Source organism: Ambystoma mexicanum, chromosome 5q, assembly GCF_040938575.1.
Source record: "Ambystoma mexicanum isolate Mex_15411 chromosome 5q, UKY_AmexF1_1, whole genome shotgun sequence".
Taxonomy (NCBI): domain Eukaryota; kingdom Metazoa; phylum Chordata; class Amphibia; order Caudata; family Ambystomatidae; genus Ambystoma; species Ambystoma mexicanum.
In genome coordinates, this window is record NC_090933.1 from 118040004 (window position 1) to 118063721 (window position 23718).

Here is a 23718-nt window from a genome sequence, read left to right on the forward strand (position 1 = left end):
GACTGGGACGAGCCCTGAGCAGGCGGACAAGACAAAAAGGCGGCGACACGTTGCGAACACCGAGGATCATGAAGTCAGTGTCGCGATCACGAGTGCTGGACCTTTGCGTCCCTTTGCTCGGAGACTAAAACACATGAGCGCTGCCTAGGACGCACGGTGGCCCAGCGAGCGGGAGTGCCGAACGGATGTGGCTGTAACGACAGGACCGTGGGCCTGGTGGTCGGAGTGCTCCGGGCGTGTTGGATGCCCCATGGTGTGGTGGGTCAGGCTTTGGACGTTGGGTGGCGTGACTCCCCCTCGGTGACTGGCGGGACGGGCCCCCGCCCGACTCATACAACATTATGACCACGAGAGGTGTGAAACCCAAGGCCAAACAGCCCACGATGGAGGCTTACGCCAAGTCCCCCCCAGGGGCGGAAGGATGCAAGATCAAAGAGACCCCTGTGACGACCGCGGAGTCACCTGGCACGATACAGGAGGTGCTGGCGGCGATTGCGGACTTAAAAGTGTCATGGGAGACCAGGCTGGGCCTCGCCATGAAAGAGCTACAGGAAGGCTTAAACCTCGAGATCGGTGCCGTCCAGGAGGAGGTGAATCTGCTTAGGCTGGATGTGAGGGCGGTCTCGGAACGCGCGGGGGCCATCGAGAAGGAGACGGCCACAAACACAGCAGATTGCGCTGCTCATAAAAAGGAGCTACACGCCCTTGTGCAACGGGTGGGCAACCTGGAGGACAGAGCGGAGCAGGCGGAGGGACGTGCCAGACGCAACAATATCCGTATCGTGGGCCTACCAGAAGGAACTGAAGGGCCAGACCCTACAGAATTTGTGGAATCCATGCTTTTGCAGGAGATTACAGGCGGGGTACTGACCCAGGGGTTTGCAGTTGAGAGAGCTCATAGGGCCCTAAACAGGAGGCCGCCTCCCGGGGCCCCCCCGCGGCCGGTGATCGCGAAAATTCGAACTACCGTGATCGCGAAAAGATTCTTGAATTCTTTCGAAAAGGGGGAACGATTGACAGAGGATCGGCCAAGATTACGGCCTACCCTGACTACACGCTACAAGTACAGCGGAGTCGGATGCACTTCGGAGCGGTGAAAAGGAGACTTCGTGAAGCTGGCCATCGCTATATGCTACTCTACCCGGCCAAATTGAAAGTCTTCTACAGAAGCAGATCCCTGTTTTTCGAAACACCAACTGAGGCGATGGACTGGCTAGACGCGCTGGGCAGTCCTCAAGAATCAGGCATCCAGGCAGAGACTATGGAAGATAAGTAGCTTATGGCTGGGCCGCCTGGGGCAACGGGGCCGAGACATTGGGACTTGAATATAGTCATTTGTACGATATGTGATGTGTATGATGTGGTACTGATTGGCTGGCCCGTGGGGCGTGCCCACCCGTGGTCACCTGATTGGGAGCTCCAAGAGGCTTCCTTTGTCCCCAATAGTAATATATCTAGTTAGTTAGGTCGCTGTTAGATCGGCGACGCCCCGCGGGGTCCCATTCCTTGTAAACGGGATAAGACCAGACGCGGGTGGGCCTGAGATCCAGGGATGGAGCTGGGCTTTTGTTGGGATGGGAGGGGTTGTTTGCTGTGGTGTGTAGTTGGGAAACAGGGAGGGGGGATGGGGATCAAGGGCGGAAGAGCCGGCGGAGTGTTAGACCAAGGGGGTATTGTGGGGAGGGTGGGGCCGAATACAGACCAAACCGATGGCATCGGATAGTCTTTGTATAGTTACCTGGAATGTCCGAGGCCTCAATAGTTACCTCAAGCGAAACAAAGTCATGCTATACCTAAAGAGGATGCGGATAGACATAGCCCTGCTACAAGAGACCCACCTCACCAGGGAGAAATTGGAGGTGGTTACGAGGAAGTGGAAGGGCAAGGTAGTGGGTGCCACGTACTCGGCGTATGCTAGAGGGGTCATCACCTGGGTGGCGCCGCATGTACCGTTCCGGGTGCTCGACTCGATAGTGGACCCGGAGGGTAGAATGGTGGCGATAACAGGACTCCTGGAGAACAGGGAAGTACACATCTTCAACCTGTATGCCCCCAATCATGATACTGCAGCCTACTTTAGATCCCTCTGTGGCAAACTTGGCCCCTTGGTAGGGGGCCCGATGGTGTGGGGAGGGGACTTCAATTGTGTCTTAGATCCCAAAATTGACCGGTCCGCAGACACCAAAGGGAAAATGTCGCCGGCGGCCAAGGCGCTCGGGACATTGCTAGGAGACTTCAGACTGGTGGATGTGTGGAGGAGACTCCACCCCACGGAGAGGCAGTATTCGCATTATGCGGCGCCATACGACTCATATACGAGATTGGATTATGTGTTTGGAACTGCCGAGATAGCGGGCGAAATAGTGGAGGCGGAATACAAGGCTCGAGTATTGTCGGACCATTCGCCCCTGGTGGTAGAGTGGCGACACCAACCCCCTAGGCCTCGGGTCCCCACATGGAGACTCCGGGCGGAAGCACTGCAGGATGAGGGTTTCCGAGAGGACCTGAGGGTTGCCATCGGGGAATATTTCGAGATAAACATGGGTAGTGTGCGTTCTACGGGAACTCTGTGGGAGGCCTTTAAGGTAGTGGTGCGCGGAGTGGCGATCTCTAAATCCAAGGGACTTCAAGGGGGTATAGAGAGGGAGCTTCAGGACACCGAAAGGGAACTGGAGAGCCTGGCTCGTCTTGAGAATGCCACTCAGGTAGACAAGACTAGGATGAGAGACCTTCAGGTGGCGTGCAGCGCTCTTTGGGACCGACTATGTAGACTGAACCATACAAAATACACAGAGAGGCTGCACGCGGGGGGCGACAAGCCAGGCAGACTGTTGGCCTGGCTGTACAAGAGTGAGTCCCCCGAGTGGTTATCCATGAGATCCGTGGTGAGGACGGTGGTCTTCGCAACACTCAGGATGGGGTGAACGAGGAATTCCTCAGGTTCTACAAACGTTTGTATGAGGACACTGGGGAGGACAGGAGCCAGGACATCCTGAACACACTGGAAGACATTGGTCTGCCCACCCTAGATGACCTGGAGCGGGAGGAACTGGACGCCCCTATCACTTCTGATGAGCTGGAGGTGGTGATCCGGGGCCTCCCCACGTGCAAGGCACCTGGGGCGGATGGCCTGCCTGGTGAGTTTTACAAGGTGTACGTGCAGGAGCTGCTGCAGCCTCTGTTGGCCTTGTTTAACAAGGCATATGAACAGGGAGAACTCCCGTTGTCCCTCCGTGAGGCCATGATTGTCCCATTACTGAAACCAGGCAAGCCGGCTGTTGAGTGTGGATCTTATAGACCTCTGTCCTTGCTAAACCAGGACAGCAAAATACTCACGGCAGTGCTGGCCAACAGGTTGAAGAAAGTGATTGGCAAGCTGATCCACCCGGATCACACGGGATATGTCCCAGGCAGGAATATCAGTGATAACCTTAGGAGGCTGCACCATGTTATCGACCATACTAAGGATGACACGGGCGAGATGGCGGTAGTGTCGCTGGATGCGGTCAAGGCCTTCGATTCAGTGAGATGGCCTTGGCTGAAAGCGGCCCTGCAGGGATACGGCGTGGGCGCTGGTTATATCAGATGGGTCCAGTTGTTATATAGCAGCCCGGTGGCTAGGGTCAAGACTGGGGCCATAGTCTCGGATGCCTGGCAGCTTAGCAGGGGGACCAGGCAGGGATGCCCTTGGTCACCCATGTTATATATACTTGCGCTGGAACCGCTGGCGATATGCCTGCGGCAACAATACGGTGAGGTGGGCTTTAACACTGCCAGCGGCAGCCACTTAACATCTCTCTATGCGGACGATTGCTGTTGTACCTCCGCTACCCGGAGGAGAACCTGCAGTACGTACTGGAAGTACTCGATCATTACGCTGTCCTCTCGGGCATATCAGTGAACCCCAGGAAGTCTAGCCTGTTCCCTTTGGGCGGGTACAGGGACGTCCCGTTGGAGAGGCTGCCTGTGTTGCCAATACCATGGCGGACCGACACGTTTAGGTACCTGGGGGTAAATATTTACCACCGGACTGAGGCGGTGCACAAGCATAACACAGAGAAACCCATAGAGGGGGTCAAGAACAGCATGACATTCTGGTCCAGATTGCCCCTGTCCATGATGGGGAGGGCGGCCTTGCTGAAAATGGTGGTCCTTCCCAGACTCCTGCACTTCTTCGTGAACGTCCCGTATTTGATCCCTAAAAGCCTATTTGTACGACTTCATAGTATGTGTAGGGGCTTCGTGTGGGGTAACTCCAGGAATAGGGTGGCCCTGTGGAAGCTTCAGAACCCGTACGAGAAGGGGGGTATAGGCTTGCCCAACTTCGAACTATATTATCTGGCGGGACAACTGTTGTATGTGGCCAGGTGGTTGTCTGATGAAGATTCGGCGGAATCTAGGTTGCTGCGTGATGATGCGGCCCCATATTTCCAGAGAGAGGTAGTGTGGCTACAAAGGAGTAAACTGACGGGAAGAGGGTGGCTATTGAGGTTGGGATGGGAGGTCTGGCACAGAACATGGAAATTGATGGGGGAGTCAGAACCACTATCTTGGCAGGTCCCGCTGGTGGCCCTGTGTGAAAACGACACCCAACTGTTTCACTCTGTCCGCAGGCATTGGGAGCCGGTGGGCCTGGCCGCGCTTGGGGACATATGGAGAGAGGGGGAGGCGCTGGACTTTCAAAAGTTGCAGGATGAGACAGGGGTGCACAGAGGCCAGTACATCACCCATGCTAGGCTAGTAAAACGTGTAAGAAAGAGATGGCCGGAGACGGCACTGGCAGATGATCCTGATGCCACCCTTGAAACTATGTACGATGTCTCAGAGGGTGGGCATGAAATATCACGAATATACGAACTCCTCAGAACGAAGGCTGGGAAAGAGTTGCCCCAACTGAGGCATGAATGGGAAGAGGAGATGGGTGAACTCATGACGGAGGGTCAATGGAAGAGGGTCCTGGGATATCATAAAAAGGTGTCCAGAAATGCACGGCTCCAACAACTCCAGTTCTACATTACTCACAGGGCCTACCTGACTCCCCAGAGGATCGCACGGTTCGGAGGCTCGATTACTCAAAAATGCCCCAGGTGTGGGGAGGTGGAAGCTGGGTTGCTACATATGTTTTGGGCCTGCCCGGAAGTGTATAGATTTTGGGAGGAGGCCAAGATGAAGCTCGCAAGTGGGGGAGTGGTGTTGGACGTGGGATCTGCCTGGTCATGTATGCTTGGGATCTTCCCCAGGCCCAGACACTTTAGGCACCTGAGCAAGCTGAGGGACCTGGCATATGTTCTGGCCAAACGCAGGATTGCCATGAACTGGAAATCGGCTAGTAGGCCGAGAGTGGAACTATGGTGGGCGGACATTAAGAGGTGGGCGGAGGCTGAATCCGTGGTCTGGTTTGAAGATGCCACTAGAGGGGGCGAGGAGGAGATAGGGCCCTTGCTGGCCTGGCGACAATTGGTGGCCTCTATGACCAACCCACAACAGGGCTTGGACGAGACTGAGAATTCTGAAGATGTACCTACGGACAATGTTTCTCCTGACGGTGCCCCGACTGAGGATACAAGGGAGCCGGCTCTGGCTTGATGGGGGGTGGGGGGAGTTTTAAATAATTAACAGTTGTATTGTGTTGTGTGTGTGTTTTTCTAAAATATAAAATCAATAAAATATTTTAAAAAAAAAAAAGAGTGAACATCGGACACATTGAACTCTTTGAACTTGATACTTACCAATCCCGCCAGGAACCTCAGAGTCAATACTTTCCGGAACTCTCCCAACGCCTTCAAACCAGTGAAGTAACTGGTATCTACGCGCCCCTGCAAGACTCGCAGGATGGAGAACTCATCATTTAAAAACATAAGGTGAGGTTACTAAAGGGGGTATCGGAGGTGATTAGTGGGGGAGAACAAGAACAGTTGGGGGGCCATCAATAAAACCCACGGGTGGCTAAATCCCTGTCACCACTTGCAGGAAAATACTTTGTCGGGTCCACCAGAGAAGACTAGGCGGGCCAGTCCAAACAGTCATCTCTGCACTACGCATCACGTTAGCGGAGACCACAGCTGTCCGGGTCCGATCGATGCCCCTGTGGGGTCCAGGTGAGCGTAACAGATTTTTGGATCGGGGAAGGACAGAGCGGAATCGACGATGACCCCCAGGTTTTTTGCATCACTGGTGGGTGAGGGTGCAGGGCCAAGGGAGGCCGGCCAGAGCGAGAGTAGGAAAACGGGAGCAGGGTTCTCAATGAGAACAATCTCTGACTTACTGGCATTAAGGCAGAGGTCGTTAGCTGCACACCAGGACTGAATTGCAGACAGTCATGAATGAGAGAGGAGGAAGAAGCAGCTGAGGGTAGCTTGAAGGAGAGCTGAGTGTCATCCACATAACACTGAAAGTTGGAAGTGAAGGAAGAGATCAAGTGGGCCAAGGCAGCCATGTAGATATTAAAGAACCAGGGGGTAGGTTAGATCCCTGAGCGACTGTCATGACCACGGGTTTCCCTCTGAAAAAAATCTCCAAGGTTTCCTGGTTAGTTGCCTACAATTCCTGGTCCAAGGGTAGACAGAACATAGTGGGTTAGCTGAATTAAAAAAAAACACTTCCTCATCTTGTAACATGGCTGTCTGAGCATGCACCTTAATATGAGACAGCGGTCTAGTTGCAGCAGCTTCCATAGTATTTAAGCCCCTCCCCCTGTTTGTTCTGTGCTTCGCCTTTGCAGTGTCACTTACCGCGGTCCGGATTTTCAGTCAGAAGAATTCCCTGATCCTGTCCTTAGTCTCTGCCGTAGTTTATCCACTGTTTCTGTTTTTTAATTCTTTTTCATTTGCCTCAGTGCCCAGTCTCCTGCCCATCCTGTCTGTCCTCGGCTTTTGGCATTGGTGTTCTGAGAGAAAATCAGCTCTGTGTGTTTTCTTTCCTACCTCAGCATAACCGCAAGTACCTTGGTGTTTTGAAAGCTTTTATGGTTGCCAGAAGCGCTTGTGTTGTGCGTTGTGTTTACTGTGTACATTCACTCGTTTTTATGACAAACTTTTCCTCATGACCTGCGTGTTCAGTCACAAGTCTTGGCGCCTCACGAATGTACCCGAGATAATTGATTCTGCACACACTGGTTTTGTTTGCCACGTAGTTTTTTCATCTGCAAGTTTGTAGTAGGTGAACGCATTAGCTTCCCACTTCCAGTAGCCAAGTAGTATTCCAATTGGCTCTGCAGTTACAGGAGAATTTCTGTGTGGTGATAGCATTTTCTTGGTTTAGGATTATTTCTCTCCAGTCCCTCCCAGAGTGTACAAGTCTGAAGTTAGTTACATACATAAGCACCTTGTGTTATCCCTTATTCGATCATCATTTCGAGATTTATAGGAAGGGCTTCCTCAGTTCAGAACAGTGTTAGCAGTACACCCACTTACTTTTAAAAGGTGTTCTCTCCTCAGTGATTCTTCCTTGCAGCATCACAATTGCACTAGGAGTTTCCCTTTCCTGACTCTAACACCCTCAGCAACCTCCATTTCCCCCCTGTTAGCGAGGAACCTTTCTCTCCTTTGTGCTCTGAATTCCCCATCTACAGAACATGAGCCCCTGCATAGAAGCAGGATGGATAGCCCACCATAACATAAGGTAAGGGAATTAGGAGTTATCTAGATTTTAGAAAGAGGATTTTGAGAGAATTAAAATTCCTCTCAGCTATGTAGTGAACCTCCTGGGAATTGACTCCTTGCATTTTTTCTTAGACTCTTCGTGGGCGTGGTGATAAGTCTAGTTAGAGAAGAGAGAAGCAACGCACCCTGAGAAAAAAGTAGTAGTTAAGTGGAGTGGTGTCCCCGCAGAGTTTAAGGTAAGCGTTGCAGCGACCTTGCAAGGAGCGAGAGTGAAAGCGGAGAGAAAGGGCCCTAGTTCCACCTGGGATGCATGGTCAGAGAGAAAGGAGGTAAGTTATCCTGAATCCAGTGTTGCACCTTAGCCAGGCACTCTCCCACTACTCTACCATCGTCAGTGGTTCCGTGAAGATCGACCAAAAGTTGAGCATCATCAGTTCAAAGCTGGCACACAAGACCCAACTTCTCAATCAGTTGGACCAAAGGATACATGTAAATGATGAAAAGAAGAGGGTACAAGGCGGTGCCTTGTGGTACTCCGCAAGCCAATTGAGTGCTTGATGAGATAAAGCTTCGTACTTTTGCCCTATGCAATCTATCCTTAAGATAAGATTTCAACCATGCTAATGCTGATCCAGTTATATTAATGGAGGTGTGTAGGCATTCTAATAGGATGCTATGCTCTACCGTGTCAAATGCGACTGACAGGTCTTGACATTTCCATTTACAGGTTACACCACTCCCAAGGTGTGTTTTTAGTGCTTGGAAATTTGAATAACGAATCTACGGGCTGATCCGCTTTAAAGTGGATTTTGCACACTTGACTGGTTAGCTTTATTTGCATTGCCTGTTGTTGGTCCCTCCTTTCACTAATCTCTTGTTGCAAAGGCAAATCCCATTCTCCCCAATATGTTCACATTTAACGCTTCAGCATCAAACTGCTTTTTATTATCAATCGCATGTGTTATGGCCACAGGCTTTCAGGGGATGCGTGGGCAAAGAGGAAAGCTGTGTTTAAAAGTGCAGGATGGTGATTCCTCACCAGATCCCTGCTACTGGGGCCTCCCCTGCCACGTAGAAGGGCAGCGTTGTCTCTTTCTTTGGAGCATCGTCCAGAATGTCACAGAGTTTGTATTGCACTCTGGACCTAGACAGCACAGAGAAACACAGGGTATCGGTCACATTTGCCATCAGGCACTGAAAAGTGGCTTGAGGTTTACCTGTTGTTGGTGCTGGCAGAACGTCCAACTCCAGGGAAGTGTCCAGGTCCGGCATGTGGCCTCTGCCATAGAACAACTCAGGGAAGTCCCTCTCTTTCCTACAACTCATGGGTTCCAACCCAAACAAGACCTTGCTGCCTTCATCGTTGTAAATGTCATACATTTACTTTTACATAAAAGCATCTCTGGGAAGTGGGACTTATTCCGCGGAGTACAAGACGCAGATGGTAGACGTCTGCAACATGGCTGGGACCTGCCGGTGCTGGATCCTCCCGGTGCTGAGCGATCTCATTCTTCGTTTGGACCAGGCCCGAGCCCGTAGGCATGCAGGAGTGGTCACCCGAGGCTACCCAGCCGGTTGCGGAAGACACAGTGGGACCCATTGCCGCTATGGACGAAGCCAGCAGCACCATGGCCTGGACCACAGGTGCCGAGGCCATAGCTGCTGATGCTTTGGTGAAAATGTCAAGCACCTTCAGGTGAAAACTTTGCCATTCCTCCTTCAAGAAAGGATTGGGTTGGGAAGGGTACGTGCGCCAACTGCTCTGGAGAACCATTAGAGCGGTGGCTCTTTTTTTTCGCGGAAGAAGAGTGCCAGTGAGAAGACTTGCTCAGAGAGAGCGACCTCTTAAAGTGTTTCTCCTTCTCCATGTGTGGAGTCATTCAATCTTCAGAAAGACCATCCACGCCGTTGCGAGACGGCGGAACCTTCTTCTTGTTTGTGTGTTTGTTTATTTGGTAATGCGCACCGAACCCTTAGGTAACTGGCCGCAACAGGTACAAGGATACCTAAAGCTTAGTTACACACTGGTAGAAGTACAATACAGGGAACAAGAAAAAAATACAAGCAAGTACAGTGTGAATGTACAGTGGGTTACATACATAACGCAGGTACGTAGGTATATATGACGGGTATCCAGTGGGGATCATATGTCATTAGAACATAGCCGGTTTAGAGTATTTTGCCTAAAGCTGAGGTAGAACTGGTCAGTTCTAAGGGCTAGAGGTAGTGTGATGTGGATGAAGGTGAACAATTTCACTCCGTAAGGACCTTTGGGTGCATCGACTGACACAACCCACAATCCTGGGTGTTGTGATGTTCCCCCAGACAGTACAAGCAAATGAGGTGTGGATCGGAGACCGCCATCTGCCTAACACATTCCGCGCATGGCTTGAAATCGGAGGTCTTCGACAGAGTTGCCATGGCAAATTGCCTGAAGCTTGATTAGCACATTCCCAATAAGCGAATAGAGTGCACGGAAAAACGGGACTGAGGTCATAGAGCGTGGCACCACTACTTATACTGGCCACAATGTAATTTCCGGCACGGGACGCCCAGAGGTGTCAGATGGACCCGATGCAGAGCTGTGTGCCACCACCCTGGTGGCAGAACATTTCCAGAGAACAGCTGTGCTGGGATATGGATATTATTGATGAGGAATCCGTGGCAGGAAGGAATCCATTAGAATATGAGAGTTATTATTCTGGTGGCTGCTGTAATCTTTAAACATAATTCAGAGTTAGGCTATGGTAGCTAGCATCACTCATGCTTGGTACAGACAGATCCATTTGTCATCATGAATGTGTCTGCACTGAACCAAGCTCAGCTGTGTATGGTTATGTGTATTCTGGTCAGACAGCCTGGCCCTGCCAGGTGACAGGGCAGGAGACTGGATGGCTATGGCTCTTATTTTTATTCTTTGTGACCGCAAGCAACTCTCTCTCCAGAGAGCCAGCCTCCCAGCAGGAGCTGGCCTGCGAAACAGGAATCAAAGGGAACACCCAACCCAAAAGGTCTAGCCTCAAACCAGGGTGCTTCATATCAAAAGGCCTTAGATGCTATTGACAAGGGAAAGGGCAGAGTTAGTGTAGACAGGGGAAACCCAGACCAGCTGGAGAAAGATATTGCCATCTTGTTTTCTTTATATAGCTCTATTCCTTCCCTTTCCCTCCACTTCCTTTAACACCAAGCACTTTTGGTATGATGCCAGAAGGCAAGGTCCACTTGTTACAAGGTCAGGGATTGAACCACTAAAGTAGTAAAGCAAGCCTGCTTTACTTCAATCACTTGTGGGCTTTTTCCTTTAAAAGAAGGGGTCTTCCACTCCTCCTCTGTTTCAATATTCCCAGTCATCAGGCTGGGAATCCTCTGTAACAGAGCAGTTTAAACTGAAAAGTTCAGTCACTTTTGTGCTCTAGTAAATAATTTTGGGTGATACTGCCCACAGCCAATAGGAACTTCTCCTCCCCTGTTAGCCATCTTCAGATTTGACAAGCGCACATGAATGGCAGTAAGAGGCAAAAGATGAGCCATGCAGGGTAGGTTGGAGGGTTGCATGTGAATCTATGAAAGATACCAATGCTGGAGAGCCAGAGTTACAGGTAAGTAACTTATTCCTTCTTCAGCATTGGATCTTTCATAGATTCACATGCTGTGAATAGATTACAAAGCAGTATTATTATGTAACACATATGGGGGGAGGAAAGCACCTAGCACAAGTTACCACTGGAGACTTCCTAACCTCATGCAAAGAGGTTCTTCAGAATTGACTGGCCAACTCTAGATTTTTTCAGCCAAATCTCTGTTGACAGTAGAACCTTGTGAATCCATGCACCGATCTCCAAGTAGCTGCATGGCAGTTATCAGGCAGTGAGATTCCGGAGAGGAAGGCAGTGGTAGCAGCCACCACTCTGGTGGAGTGAGCCCGGGTCCTACCGGCTTGTTGATGGCAGAAGCAAATGCAGGACAAGATCCACCTTGAAATGGAAGACTTCGACAAAGCTTTCCCCACTCTAGTGGGGCCAAAACACACAAACAAATGATCAGTATAACGGAATGACATAGTATATGCCACATAGTACTTGAGGGCGCCTACAACGTGCAACGCTCGCTCAGCTGGAGACGTCTGTGTGCCGAAAAGAACTGGCAAAACCATTGATTGATTCAGATAGGAGGATTGCACCTTAGGCATAAACATTGGGTTAGAACAAAGGATAGCCTTTTCTCCTTGTGGAATGTGAAATAAGGTGATTTGCAAGAAAATGCCTGGATTTCACCCATCCGCCTGGCCGATGTTATGGCCACCAAGGAAGCGGTCTTCCAAGAAAGATGCTTGATGGATGCCTCGTGCAGAAGTTCAAAAGGCGGTTTTCATGAGCTTTGAGAGCAGCACATTCAGTTCCCACGCTGGTGCTGGACGATGGACAGGTGGAAAAGACCTGAATAGTCCATGCAAGACTGGTTTCACTAGCCGGTGGGACCACAGGGCTGGTACACCTGTGGAACGGTTATATCTGGAAATCACAGCTAAGTGCACCTTGATAGAAGAACATGTCAAGCCCGACTGAGCCAAGGATAACAAATAAGGCAAAATCACAATGCTGGAGAATTCATTGGATCTCTGCTGCAAGTGTTTGCTTTTCAAAGCCCTCCAAGAGTGACATGGAGACCGAGAGTCCAAGGCAAAGATGAACTCTGTTCCCTAGCCATCCCCAGGGCACGTCACCAGGGTGGTCTACTGCTGGAAAACAACCTGCATCTGTGCCAGTCACACTGCTGCATGTGGGCCAGCATCCCTGTCTTGGAGCCAGAGAAAAAGTACTGAACTTTTCATTGAGACGTCAGAGTGAGACTCTCATCATGCTGAGAGCCAAGACAGCCAGGATCCCTGTTTTGCATTGACTTGAACCAATCTAACGGCCTTCAAACTAGCTTTGCCACATTTCGAAGCTCAAGACCACAAGTGCTGCTTTTGGTACACAACCGAACCTTCGAAACTACATGCTCACAATTTATAACTAGCTCAGCTCCACAGCATGTCCTTGCAGAGCCCGTCACCTGCTCGACTCCAATAAACTGCTAATCGACGGGTCCCAACTCGAAATGCTGTAGGGTCACTCATCAACTCACACAAGGAGTTACCAAATGAGTCGACCTCGAGCTGCCGCTTCGGCAACCGCGCACTGGAATATCAGGGTCACCACTTTGAACCATCGCCGACCTTCGACTTGAACCACTGGAGCATAACGCATTGACCCTACTCAGAAGTTACCAGACGTCTTGAACAGGCTCGCCATCCATTCAATGATGCTGTGCACCCAGATATGCATTGCAGAATGGTGCCCTAAACCTGCTCCAAGCTACAGCATTCAAACTGACCGATGCCAACTTGCTGATTGGGCCAACAGGACTTGGTGCAACCGAACTGGGTTCGATCCACTCACACAACAGCTTGAAGTCTGGTTCAACATTGTCAAACCGCCAAGAAGGTACTATTCATCCGTAACTGCTCCATAGTTCATTTTGGGCCTAGAGACTGTTTAGGTCACTTGTGCACCTTTTTTTCCATCCATAGACAAATCCCCTTAAAAGAAAATGTGCAGTCGTTGAATTGCCTTTCACCCCTGTCTTACTACCCAGAGTGCTGCATCTTTCTATCTTATGCATATGCTTTGTTCTTTGAACCTTGATTGCACCTTCCCTTTATTTTGGACTGCTATGCTTTGGTGTTTGGGTTGCTACTGAATCACTCTTGAGAGCATAGCCTTCCCTAAGGCCACGTTACCATAAAAGGGAGAAGAGGTATAGCCCTCAACTGTATCTGATGTATCTCTATGATTGGGAGTCTGAGGCCGAGCAGTTGGTTTCGCCACTACTCATTCGTATACTCATACAGGGCAGAAGTAATTTCCTCACACCCACAGGCCTCCTTTTTTATTAGTATTTTGTAACGCCAACTGATGCCTTTTGTGGCAGTGACCCTAGAGTAAACCACATGCTGCTAGGCGTTCTTTGTCCCTGCCATACATGGAAGCCAGGATAGACATGCACATTCCTGATGAAACAAACTGGTGCTGCCTGCACAGTGATTTTTAGGGAGAATTCTCATTTCCGTGTTAATGCCCTTCTACATTGGAGACCCCAGCTCTTTCGCTGGACTCTAGGACTTTTCATTTTTATCCTGGAGAGAGAGACTTTTCCCACTCTCTCATGCATTTTTCTTTGATTTGAACCCTGTGTTTCTTTTGATTTTGGAGTCTGACAAACTCCATATGCTTCATACGTTTACCTTGTGACATACAGCTCCCTCGGTACAGTGTTGCAGAGAAATCCTTTGAATCTCTGCCTAGGTTTAAATACCTTCTCTTGGATAAACTACTGTTTCCAAGAATAGTAAAGTGAAATTGACTTTACCTACCTTTTTCTCTTTGAAGACCCAGCACACACTATCTTACATAGAGTGCTGGAGGGGTTACTTAGTATCCCCTTTGTCTACCTTCTCATGTAACATTTTTATGTTATCTTTCTACAATTAGTGGCTGGTGGCAGTGGTTTACTTTTTCCTACCATTGTACGCATTTGCCGCAGGCTAAATCCTCAGCTGCAGAATTGCACCCAGGGGTGACCATTTTGTTGTCTTTTTCGCCATTTCTTGTTGGAAAGGTCCTTCTTGAGATTTACTCTCCGCGACAAACCGGGTTTGGTCCCTTTGTTCATTTTTTGTTTGGCGGGATTCACTGGTGAAGCTTGCCTCTGGCTCCAGCATGTGTGGCAGGGCAGGAAGCGAGGGAGGTTCCCGAAACTACCTGTGCTTAGTCTCCTTTGTTACAGGAATTCACCCAAAGGTGATTGGCTGGCGGCCTGTCCTTGCAGGACAGCCACCCTGCTGTGTGAGTGACAGCTAGGCTGCGAATGAATAGGATGAACTTGGATAAAAGGCGAGGTCTTTTGCAAGGAAGGCAGAGTCGACCACTGGACGAAGGAACCAAAGAGGAAACTGGAAGAGAAGCTTGCTGCACCCTCCTGGACCGTTGGTTTGCCCGGTGAAGCCCTGCTGCAGTGCTGAAGCTCTGAATTTCTAATCGATTAGAGAAGTCCGGAAAGGATTACTTCTCCCCTTGGGTTAGTGGGACTAATCAGCCCCAAGACGAGCTCGACCAGAACCCCTCTCTCTGCTGGCTGTACTTCTTTGCTGCTGCAGGAACTGAGTGCCAGTGGACAGGAACACGAGAATCGAGTGCATCGCTTTCATGCCAGACCCAAGATCCAGGAACACCCTCCGGACTCCCTCGAAGCAGGACTAACCAAGCCTGAGCCACCTCAACAGAGTGCTGAGCCCCAGAAGCAAGGAAAGTCCACAAGGCGTCGAAGAACCGCGGTGTTTCTAATTGCGAGTAGCTGAAACCACGAAGTGCCGCTGATTGGAATAGTGCACATTGCTGCCGTCGACCTTCAAACCGTAGTGCAGGAGTCCCCAGATGTCCAGGACTGCAACAGGAACAGACGCTAGCTGGAACCTTTTCTTCAGACTCAAGGTACTGTGAAACGAGGGGTACTTACCTCTTGATGTGTGCAGCTTGCTTGCTCTCACTGGAGACTTGCATTGGCTGCCCTTTGCAGAGTTACTTGCAGCTTTGCCCTTCACAAGCCTCCCAGCTTGTGGCCCAACAGTGATTTCTTTTTACAAGAAAACTCTCTTCAACGTTGTGAAAGACTTTCGTGCTATCTAAATGAAGTGATTCAGCTTCCCTAGACTTTGCTCAATTGACATTGGCTGTCCTGGCTCCCCGAAGACTCTTCTTACCCTCTGACATTGTGTCGATCTGTCCCTCCAAAACCTCATACATATCTTACTTGTATAGCTGGTAAAGGGTTAACCTATATTTCATTGGGGGATTGAAAAGTGAATACCTGTTTGAGAAACTTGTTAACCTTTGTTTCCTTCCCTGACCTTTTCCTTTTTGCCATAACTTCTGTATTACCATCTAATTGTGAAAAGTCATATATTAATGTCCACAGTGTCCTAACTATTGAAGTCACCTCATGGTGTAGGAAAATCTGTGTGCCATCCCAAAAGGGTATCTACCTACTTTATTGAACTGAAAGAGTGTATTGTTGAAGTGTATTTAAGTGTTGCATATTGCTACGTTCTAAAGAAGGCTTATTGTAAAACTGACTGTTAAATTAATAAATAATTATTGGATCACGAATCCTTGAGTATAAGTGTTATTTGAATACCTGTCACTGTGAATCTCTATGTTACAGCCCTATAGCTCACATTGACCCCTCTTCAGATAAGCCTGGCTGCTCAGTCACTCTACCAACTTGTGTAGTATGGGCCTATACCAAAGGTTGGATTACCTATTGCAAAGAGGACAAGGCTGTGTAGTCTCCCACAGGGTTACTACATACAATCTTGCCTAACACTGATCATGTCAGACAATATTGGGACTAGTTAGTTCCAAGGCTGGTTGACAAAAGCAATGTGTGCTCACAGTCTCGCACCGTTGAATCTTCCATAATGGATGGTGGGGTATTACCAATTATGGATGACATACCACTGTACACACAAGCACACTAAGATTTGAAAGCTGACTTACTAAGCACGATGATGCACAATGATGAAACATAAGGTGTACAAGCAGGAAGGGAGTGGTAAAGAAGTCACAAACGTTTTTTAGAGTGTCAGCAACAGGAAACATGGGCAGATACGAACTCTGACCAGATGTAAAATGTGTGTAGTTAGAATCTGGTATAATACAACATCTTTACCACATGTCTCCTAGTTAGTCTTTTGCATGTTAGCTGGCTTTTACTTCTCTATATTCTTGAAAACCAACACCTCTGATCATACACCGATCCTTGTCCTCCAAGGATCTGTCCTGGGCCCACTGCTCGACACACCTCCTCTGTAAATTAACTAATTCCATTCCTTAGGTTCTCCTATTGGGCCTTAGCCAGTGATACTCAAATTGCCTTCTCTTTTCCCTCCCCCACACCTTCCGTCTCCAAAAGGATCTCTAACTGCCTCTCAGCCATCTGTCACTGGATGGCACTATGCTGTCTTATGCTTTTTTCCTCTTGGACCAAAGTCATCAGTCTTCCAGCCTCCAATATCCATCCTCTTTGTTTCTTCCTAACCCCCTTGCCAGACCATCACGTAGCATCCACCACTACCACAATCCATCTCATTATGATCCACAAGATCCAACTGACACTCACCTGCCACTCAACAAAAACTGGTCACTGCCCGATTTCTCACTTGCCCTTGACTATTCACTAGCATTGTCCTGGGCCTCCATCACTACTTCTTTGCCCCCGTTGATCCTCCACTCTGCCACATGCACCCTGTCCATTCTCCCCACTCTCTCTTCTACCACACCCCACTGACTGCATGCAGACTGGCTTTCCATGAACAGCCATTCCTCCTACACGTAGCTTCTTGTCTTTAAATCCCTCCATCAGCTCACCCACCTACATAGCTACCTCCATTTCCCAGTGCGCACCTCCTTGCACCGCTAAATCTATCTGTACCTCGTCTTCTCTGAGCCACCTCTCACTTATGCTCCCTTCCAAAACACCAAAATCACCACCAACAGCCCCTCATTCAAGTCACCTCTCCAGCTCAATCTTCTTTCTCTTAAAGGAGCACCCACCCACTCAAGGAACATTACCCCCAACACACTCCCCCTATACCCACTGCATTTTCTGTCAACTACATGTAAATATCCCTCCCTAGCCTGCATTGTAAATATCTTGTTCATTATTTGTCCATTGTTAATGTTTTGTTTCAACTCCTGTTACCAACAGGTCTAGTGTCAACTATCCACAATTTTGAAAATCATTTGTAATGCACCGGCTTGCACGGCTATCAGGCCTATTCAGTAACGCTGTGTGTGTGTGCTTCTGTTCGAAGCACCAGGTTCTCAGTAAAAAATATATAAATACTAATCAAGAACTCCCCAATTTCTCAGAGTCAGCATTTATTATTTCTGTAGCTAGCTTGCAGTGTCTGCAACCAAATCATATTTACCCTAATACTGTTTAGCCACCAAACTTTAAATAATGTTAATAAGCTTAACCTGTAGGCAGAGATGGCACTGAACAGGAAGGGCCTGCAACAAATATAATGGAAGCACATGCATGGATGACCACTGGGATATTATCAAGATTTTGTCCTGGGCGGGTGGCCTCAGAGGTTTAGTGTGCACATGTATTATTTAGAAATGTATTTGTGCTCCTTCATTCGAATGCAAAATCAGTGCCGAGAATCAGGTTTGTTTGGGTTATCTAGACGTGCACCTGGCATAAAAATGACTTGGACCTGGCATAATAATGACAGTGACTTGAGGTTAGAGAAGTTGGAACCATTATTTTGGAAGGTTCGCATGAGGAAACAAAGTAAAACCCAAGGCTGGGACAGCTCCTATTGTGCACAGCACATACACATTTGTTATTATGTGCAGAGAGTAAGACCTTTGGAAAGAGCTTGTAGTTACCCTCATGGCAGAGCATATAGTACATTAGGTCTACCTTCTTATCAGTTTTGGCATTGTTGAGGGCTTCCTCTGCATCTCTGGTCCAGATCATCTGAATTCCCAGCAGGCCAATCTGAGCAGGAAACATGGCCTGGAAATCGTATAGTTTGAACCCGGAGTCGCTGATGGCTAAGGAAGCTTGTCGGATGATGGTGTGCAACGTCTTCTTGACCCCGTTCAGTAGCAGGCCCAACCAAACCTCCACATTGCCCTTAAAGAAAAAAAGAGGAAAGCTGGTCACGAAAAAAACACACAAAAAAACAATCCTTGCAGCACCGCAACCTGTGTGAAATGGTTCACATACACAATCAAACGCTGTACACGCGTCCTCACTTTACCTGCGCATTGACCATTTCGATGAGGTTGACTTTCTCCCCTTCTTGAGATTCAAAGTGTAAAATCTGGTCATAGTTCTTTTCATGGAAACCGACTTTGTTCACATTATCAAAAAGACTTAGTAAATGTGCCTAGAAGAAAACAAAAACATGCATCACGTTGTATAATATCAGAACTAAAAGAATAATCTACGCGTACTGATTATTGAAATTTTGTCAAAGGCATCCTCTTAATCCATACTATAATCCAGCAATACAAACACCCAGACATCTTTTATAGGAATTGAAAAGTATATTCATGTTGTACATTCATTACACTTCCCTGGAACTCTAGATGGGATGCACTTCTCACACTCAAAGGACTGTCCATGCGTTCCACCACAGGGCCAATCATAAACAGAGGGAAGGAGCCTGAAGCAGCTCATTTAGAAACCAGTAGCAATCTAGTGGGGACTTCAGGGGGCGGGCGTCACTTATCGCTGTAGCACCAAGTGTTCATCTGTCTCTATCCACCTTCTAGGGGTTGCAGGAGGTCATATAGCAACTACTGGGAACTCGGAAAGTTTTTAACCTAGTATTGCCCTAGTAAATGAGAAAAACTCATGCACCGTTTCCAACATCACAGCATACACAGGTCAATCGACTATCACCATGTTTCATGGGGACAGATGTTAAACTGGAGTCCAAGAATGGCATACTGATTGTAGCTCAAATACTGGCAAAATAACCTACAGGGATGAGTGAGGAGGCGGGGAGGAAAACGTGGGGGGAGAGGGGGGGTCACACCTCAGCCCAAGGACAATAAAGAGAGAAATGTATAACCTGATGAAAAGCTACAGCTATAGCAAACTGGAAGTTTGTGTCAGCTTCCCGTGTCTGGCTGTCTTTGTAAGTTTTATTTTATTGGTGTCACTTTAGGAGCAGGCAGCAGAGCAGAAACTATTGGCATATATAGTGTTAGAGGGCATGAAAACATGTGCCCTCATGATGTATCTTCATTTGTTCTTTGTTATAATTTTTAATTTCAGAAAATCACTATGAAAGAAATCGTAAGTTACTGTAATGACTAACTTACTCCTAGTCCATAGTCCCCTTTCCTCAATACTGTATGAGTGTCCCTCGCTAGGGACGAGAGACGTAACCTTTTTCACCAGAAAAAAAATCTTCCCTTTTAAATTTAGGGGGGCACGATCCTAGGAGCATGGGCTCTCCTAACTCCGCACAACGGCACCACTCCTCAGTCCCCTTTGATGCGCTGACAATATTACCATTGCCTAATGACACCAGTTTTATTAGAGGGGGGATGGTGGATGCATGGAGGAAAGGGGACTATGGACTAGGAGTAGGTTAGTCACTACGGTGAGTAACTTATTCACTCCTACATCCCGTCCCCTTGCATCCATACTGTATGGGCTATCACAACTGAATGTAGCCCCAGGGTGGAGAGATGACCCTGCTAAGAAAACTAGTTCCTTAATGCTGCCTGCCCAAATGCTGCGTCGGACCTGGAGCTGGCATCCAAGCAGTAGTTCTTGCAGAAGGCTGAAGGCGTAGCCCATACAGCCGCCTTGCTGATGACCTGCCACAGAACGTGCCTCTGGAAAGAAACCACCGTAGCCTTGGCTCTGATAGCATGGGCATGCATATTTGCCAGGTGCGGTTTGTACTGCCCCTCATAGGCCTCCCTGATGGCCGTAACCATATATCTTGCTATGGAGTCCTTGGAAGCCCGATAACCTGGCTTTGACTCACAGAGAGCCTCTGACTTGCGGAAGCTCTTGGTTCTGTCCAGGTAGAATTTTAGAGCACGCCCAACATCTAAACAGTTCAGTACCCTCTGAGCTTCGTCCTTATGGTCCGCGAAGGAAGTCAGTAGCACGGTCCTCAAATGAGGTTAAATGAGGAGACTACCTTAGGTAAGCATGCAGGGTGAGTTCGAAGCACCACCTTGTCCTTATGAAAAGTAGTGTAAGGCTCTGAAGCCACCAGTGCCAGTATTTCACTGACCCTGTGTGCAGATTTAAGATCCGGTATCCAGTTACATTTTCGAAAACACATTTTCGAAAAGCAATTTTTTAGAAAAAAAAATGCCGGAAAAAAAGATTCTGAATGTTTTTATTTTTATTTTATAGGTTTTATTTTTGTTTCGTTAGTAAAAAAAAGAAGTGTATAAAAAAAACAGGGTGTTAGGGGGAGCCCCCATTTAAAAAAGAAACTTAAAAAAAACATATGAATGGTATTTGTTTCGGCATTTTGGTGTCGAAAAAATGGCATTTCGAAAATGTGACGTTCGAAAATGTCACTATAAACCGTAAAATCCACCAGGAGGGCTGTCTTCATGGTGACTAGCCTGATGTCCGTGGACGCCATTGGCTCAAATGGTTTATGCGCCAAGGTGGCCAAGACTACGTTGAGGTTCCACACCGGGTGTGGCTCCTTGATAGGCAGGTAGAGCCTGGTCAGGCCTGTCTGATGTCTTAACCACCGGGTTGGAGGATGAGAATACCTCCTCTGAGTTTCGGTAGGCTCTGATGGCTGCCAGATAGGTGCGGCATGCATCTACCTGCACCCTCGAGTGTGCAAGGTGTGCTGAGAAGGACAGCACGTCGTTCAACGTGCAGGTCAGTGGATCGACCTCCTTTGATTCCGCCCAGTGACAAAACCTAGTCCAGTTGCTTTTGTATAGCATCGCTCCTAGCGCCCTGTACGATGTCTAGTTTACCCTGTGGCAGATGCTTTAGGGTGACCTGTTCAGGAACCACGCTGCAAGGGTTAACTTCTGGGGGCAGGGTGGATAACCGTGCCTCCCTGCTGAGATAGTATGTGAGCTGGGCCCAGCGGAAGGTGCATTGGGGGCTGATGTGAAAGGCTGAGCAGTACCGAGAACCATGGCCTTGCCAGCCACCAAGGAGCTATCAGAATGATACAGAGGTGCCGGGACTCCCTTATTTTGCAGATTACCGTGTGTACCAGGGGAGTGGGAGGGAAGGCATATGTGTTCATGTTGTTCCACTGTATATGCATCACATCACCCAGAGAGCCACAGCCCTGTCCCTGCCAGGACACGAACTGGGGACACCACCTGTTGTACCAGGTGGTGAAGAGATCCACCGGAGGACGGCCCCATCTGTCAAAAATCCCCTGAAGGACCTTTTCCTCCAACTGCCATTCGTAGTTGTCAACACCTAGCTCGCTGAGGCTGTCCGCCTCCAAGTTGGACTCCCCTGGCAGGTGAATTTTTGTCAGGTGTATGCTGTTTTCCAGAGCCCACTCCCAAATGTTAACTGCTAGGGTGCAGAGGGGAGTAGACCTGGTGACCCCCTGCTTGTTGATGCAATATATGCTGGTGGAGCTCTCCGTCTGAATGAGGATCACCCTGCCACTAATCATTGGGAGGTAGGCTTTGAGAGCGAGCCAAATGGCCATCAACTTGAGCCATTTGGTGTGGGCCACCTGCTCTTGACTTGACCATACCCCATGGACACAGTAGCTGTCCAGAGTAGCTCCCCAGCACTCTAGGGATGGGTCCATGGTGATGGTAACCTTTGGAGCCAGTTGACAAAATGGCCTGCCTATCCTCCGGTTGTCTTCCGTGCTCCACCAGACTAGGTCATGGTGGAGATGAGGTGGGATGCTGACCAGCTCCGCCTGTTAGTCCATGTTCTGATTCCAGGAGGCTGCGAAGTGCAACTGCAAACGCCTCATTCTGAGTCTGGTGTAAGGCACCGCCAGAAGGCATGCTGCCATGATGCCCAATAGAATGTTGGTACCACTGGGCCGAGGTCACTACTCTGCTGAGAAAATTACCTGTGGCCTTCTTGATGGCGGCGATCTAGTCCTCCGAGGGTGAAATCCTTTCGGAGCTCGTATCCCAGATGAGGCCCAGGAAATTTAAAGTCTGTGTGGGCTCCATCTGTGACTTCCTGAGATTGATGGAAAATCCCAACTCGAGTAATGTAAGCATAAGGGCGGAGGCAATGTGGTGGACTGCTTCCCGTGACCTTGCCCTGACTAGCTGAGCCCTGAGGAGGGCTGCCATCACATTCATCAATCTTGTAAAGAGCCAGACCCTGGGGGCTGAATTGAGGTCAAATGGTAGAACCTTGTATTGGAAATGAAAACCCACGATCCTGAACCTCAGAAAGGACCAATGGGGCTGCCAGATTGGGATGTGTAGGTAAGTATCCTTCAGATCCAGGGAGCACATCCAGTCTCCCCATGCACAGTGTCTCGGCTATAAGCGGTGGGGTAACCATCTTGATCTTTGGAAAAGGAAGGCAAAGGTTCACGGTGGAAAGGCCAACACAACTCTCAGGCCCTCCTGGTTCTTGTGTATGGTGAAACTGTGAATAGAAGCCCAGACCCCGCTGGGAGGCTGGGACTTCTTCCACTGCCCCACTCTCTACGAGCGAGCAAATTTCCGCCAACAGAATTGCTGTCCCAATCTGTGGGAGCGGAGGGCAGGAGAGAGGGGAAGGAGGGATAGGTAGGCGGTAGCCCGTGGACACTAATGAGAGGATCCAGGGGTCCGCGAACCTTGTGCACCAGCATTGGGAGTGAAGAGCAAGCCTGCCCCCCACTGGAAACACGTGGACCCGGATGGGCATGTCATGCCTTTTTTGCGTCTGAGGCCAAGGAGGGGGACTGAAAAAAAGACCTTGTGCGCGGCCTTGTATTTACGCCGGTGTTGGCTTGGAAACCTGTCCGGTTTCCTGGACTGTCATTCCTGGAAGCCTGGGAAACCACTGAAGGACCGACCCTTGTCTGAGCGCTGGTGCGTCTGGCTGTATGCTTTAGGAGTGCTCTTAGTGAGGATGGATAAGGATTTGGCAATCTGGGAACTGTTGTTGTTCTTATCCAGTTCCTCGTCCGTAGTGGAATGGAACAGGTCACCACCCGCAAAGGGACGGTCCAGTATGCGCCCCTGGACATCTGGGTTGAACTTGGTCGCCCGTAGCCAGGCCGTCCTTCTCATGTCCGTAAGCGTTGCAAATGGCACAGCCTGAGGCGTCAATGTGCACCACCGTGGACTCCATTATGTCTTGCCCTACAATTTTGGCCTCCGCCAGCCCCACCTTGAAGCATGCCTGGCTCTGTACCGGACATTTCAGAAGGAAGTGGGAGATTTCTTGCCAAAGCCTCTGGTTGACAGCGGCGAGCATAGCGTCCGCATTAGACTGACAAAGATGAAGTGAAGCGTTGGAATACATTTTCTTGCCGTATGCTTCCAGGATCTTTTCTTCCTTA

The 23718-nt window shown here is 49.2% G+C and overlaps 1 protein-coding gene across 1 annotated transcript in view; it reads right to left on the bottom strand.

Annotated features, from left to right (window-relative positions):
- LOC138497282 (dynein axonemal heavy chain 5-like) overlaps positions 1-23718 on the bottom strand; it is a 1499851-nt gene that overhangs the window by 904812 nt on the left and 571321 nt on the right. The window contains exons 38-39 of the mRNA XM_069620634.1: positions 18475-18603; positions 18132-18347 (exon numbers count right to left, since the gene is read on the bottom strand). Of these exons, the coding sequence (XP_069476735.1) occupies positions 18132-18347; positions 18475-18603 (345 nt within the window). The remainder of the gene's footprint in view (positions 1-18131; positions 18348-18474; positions 18604-23718) is intronic.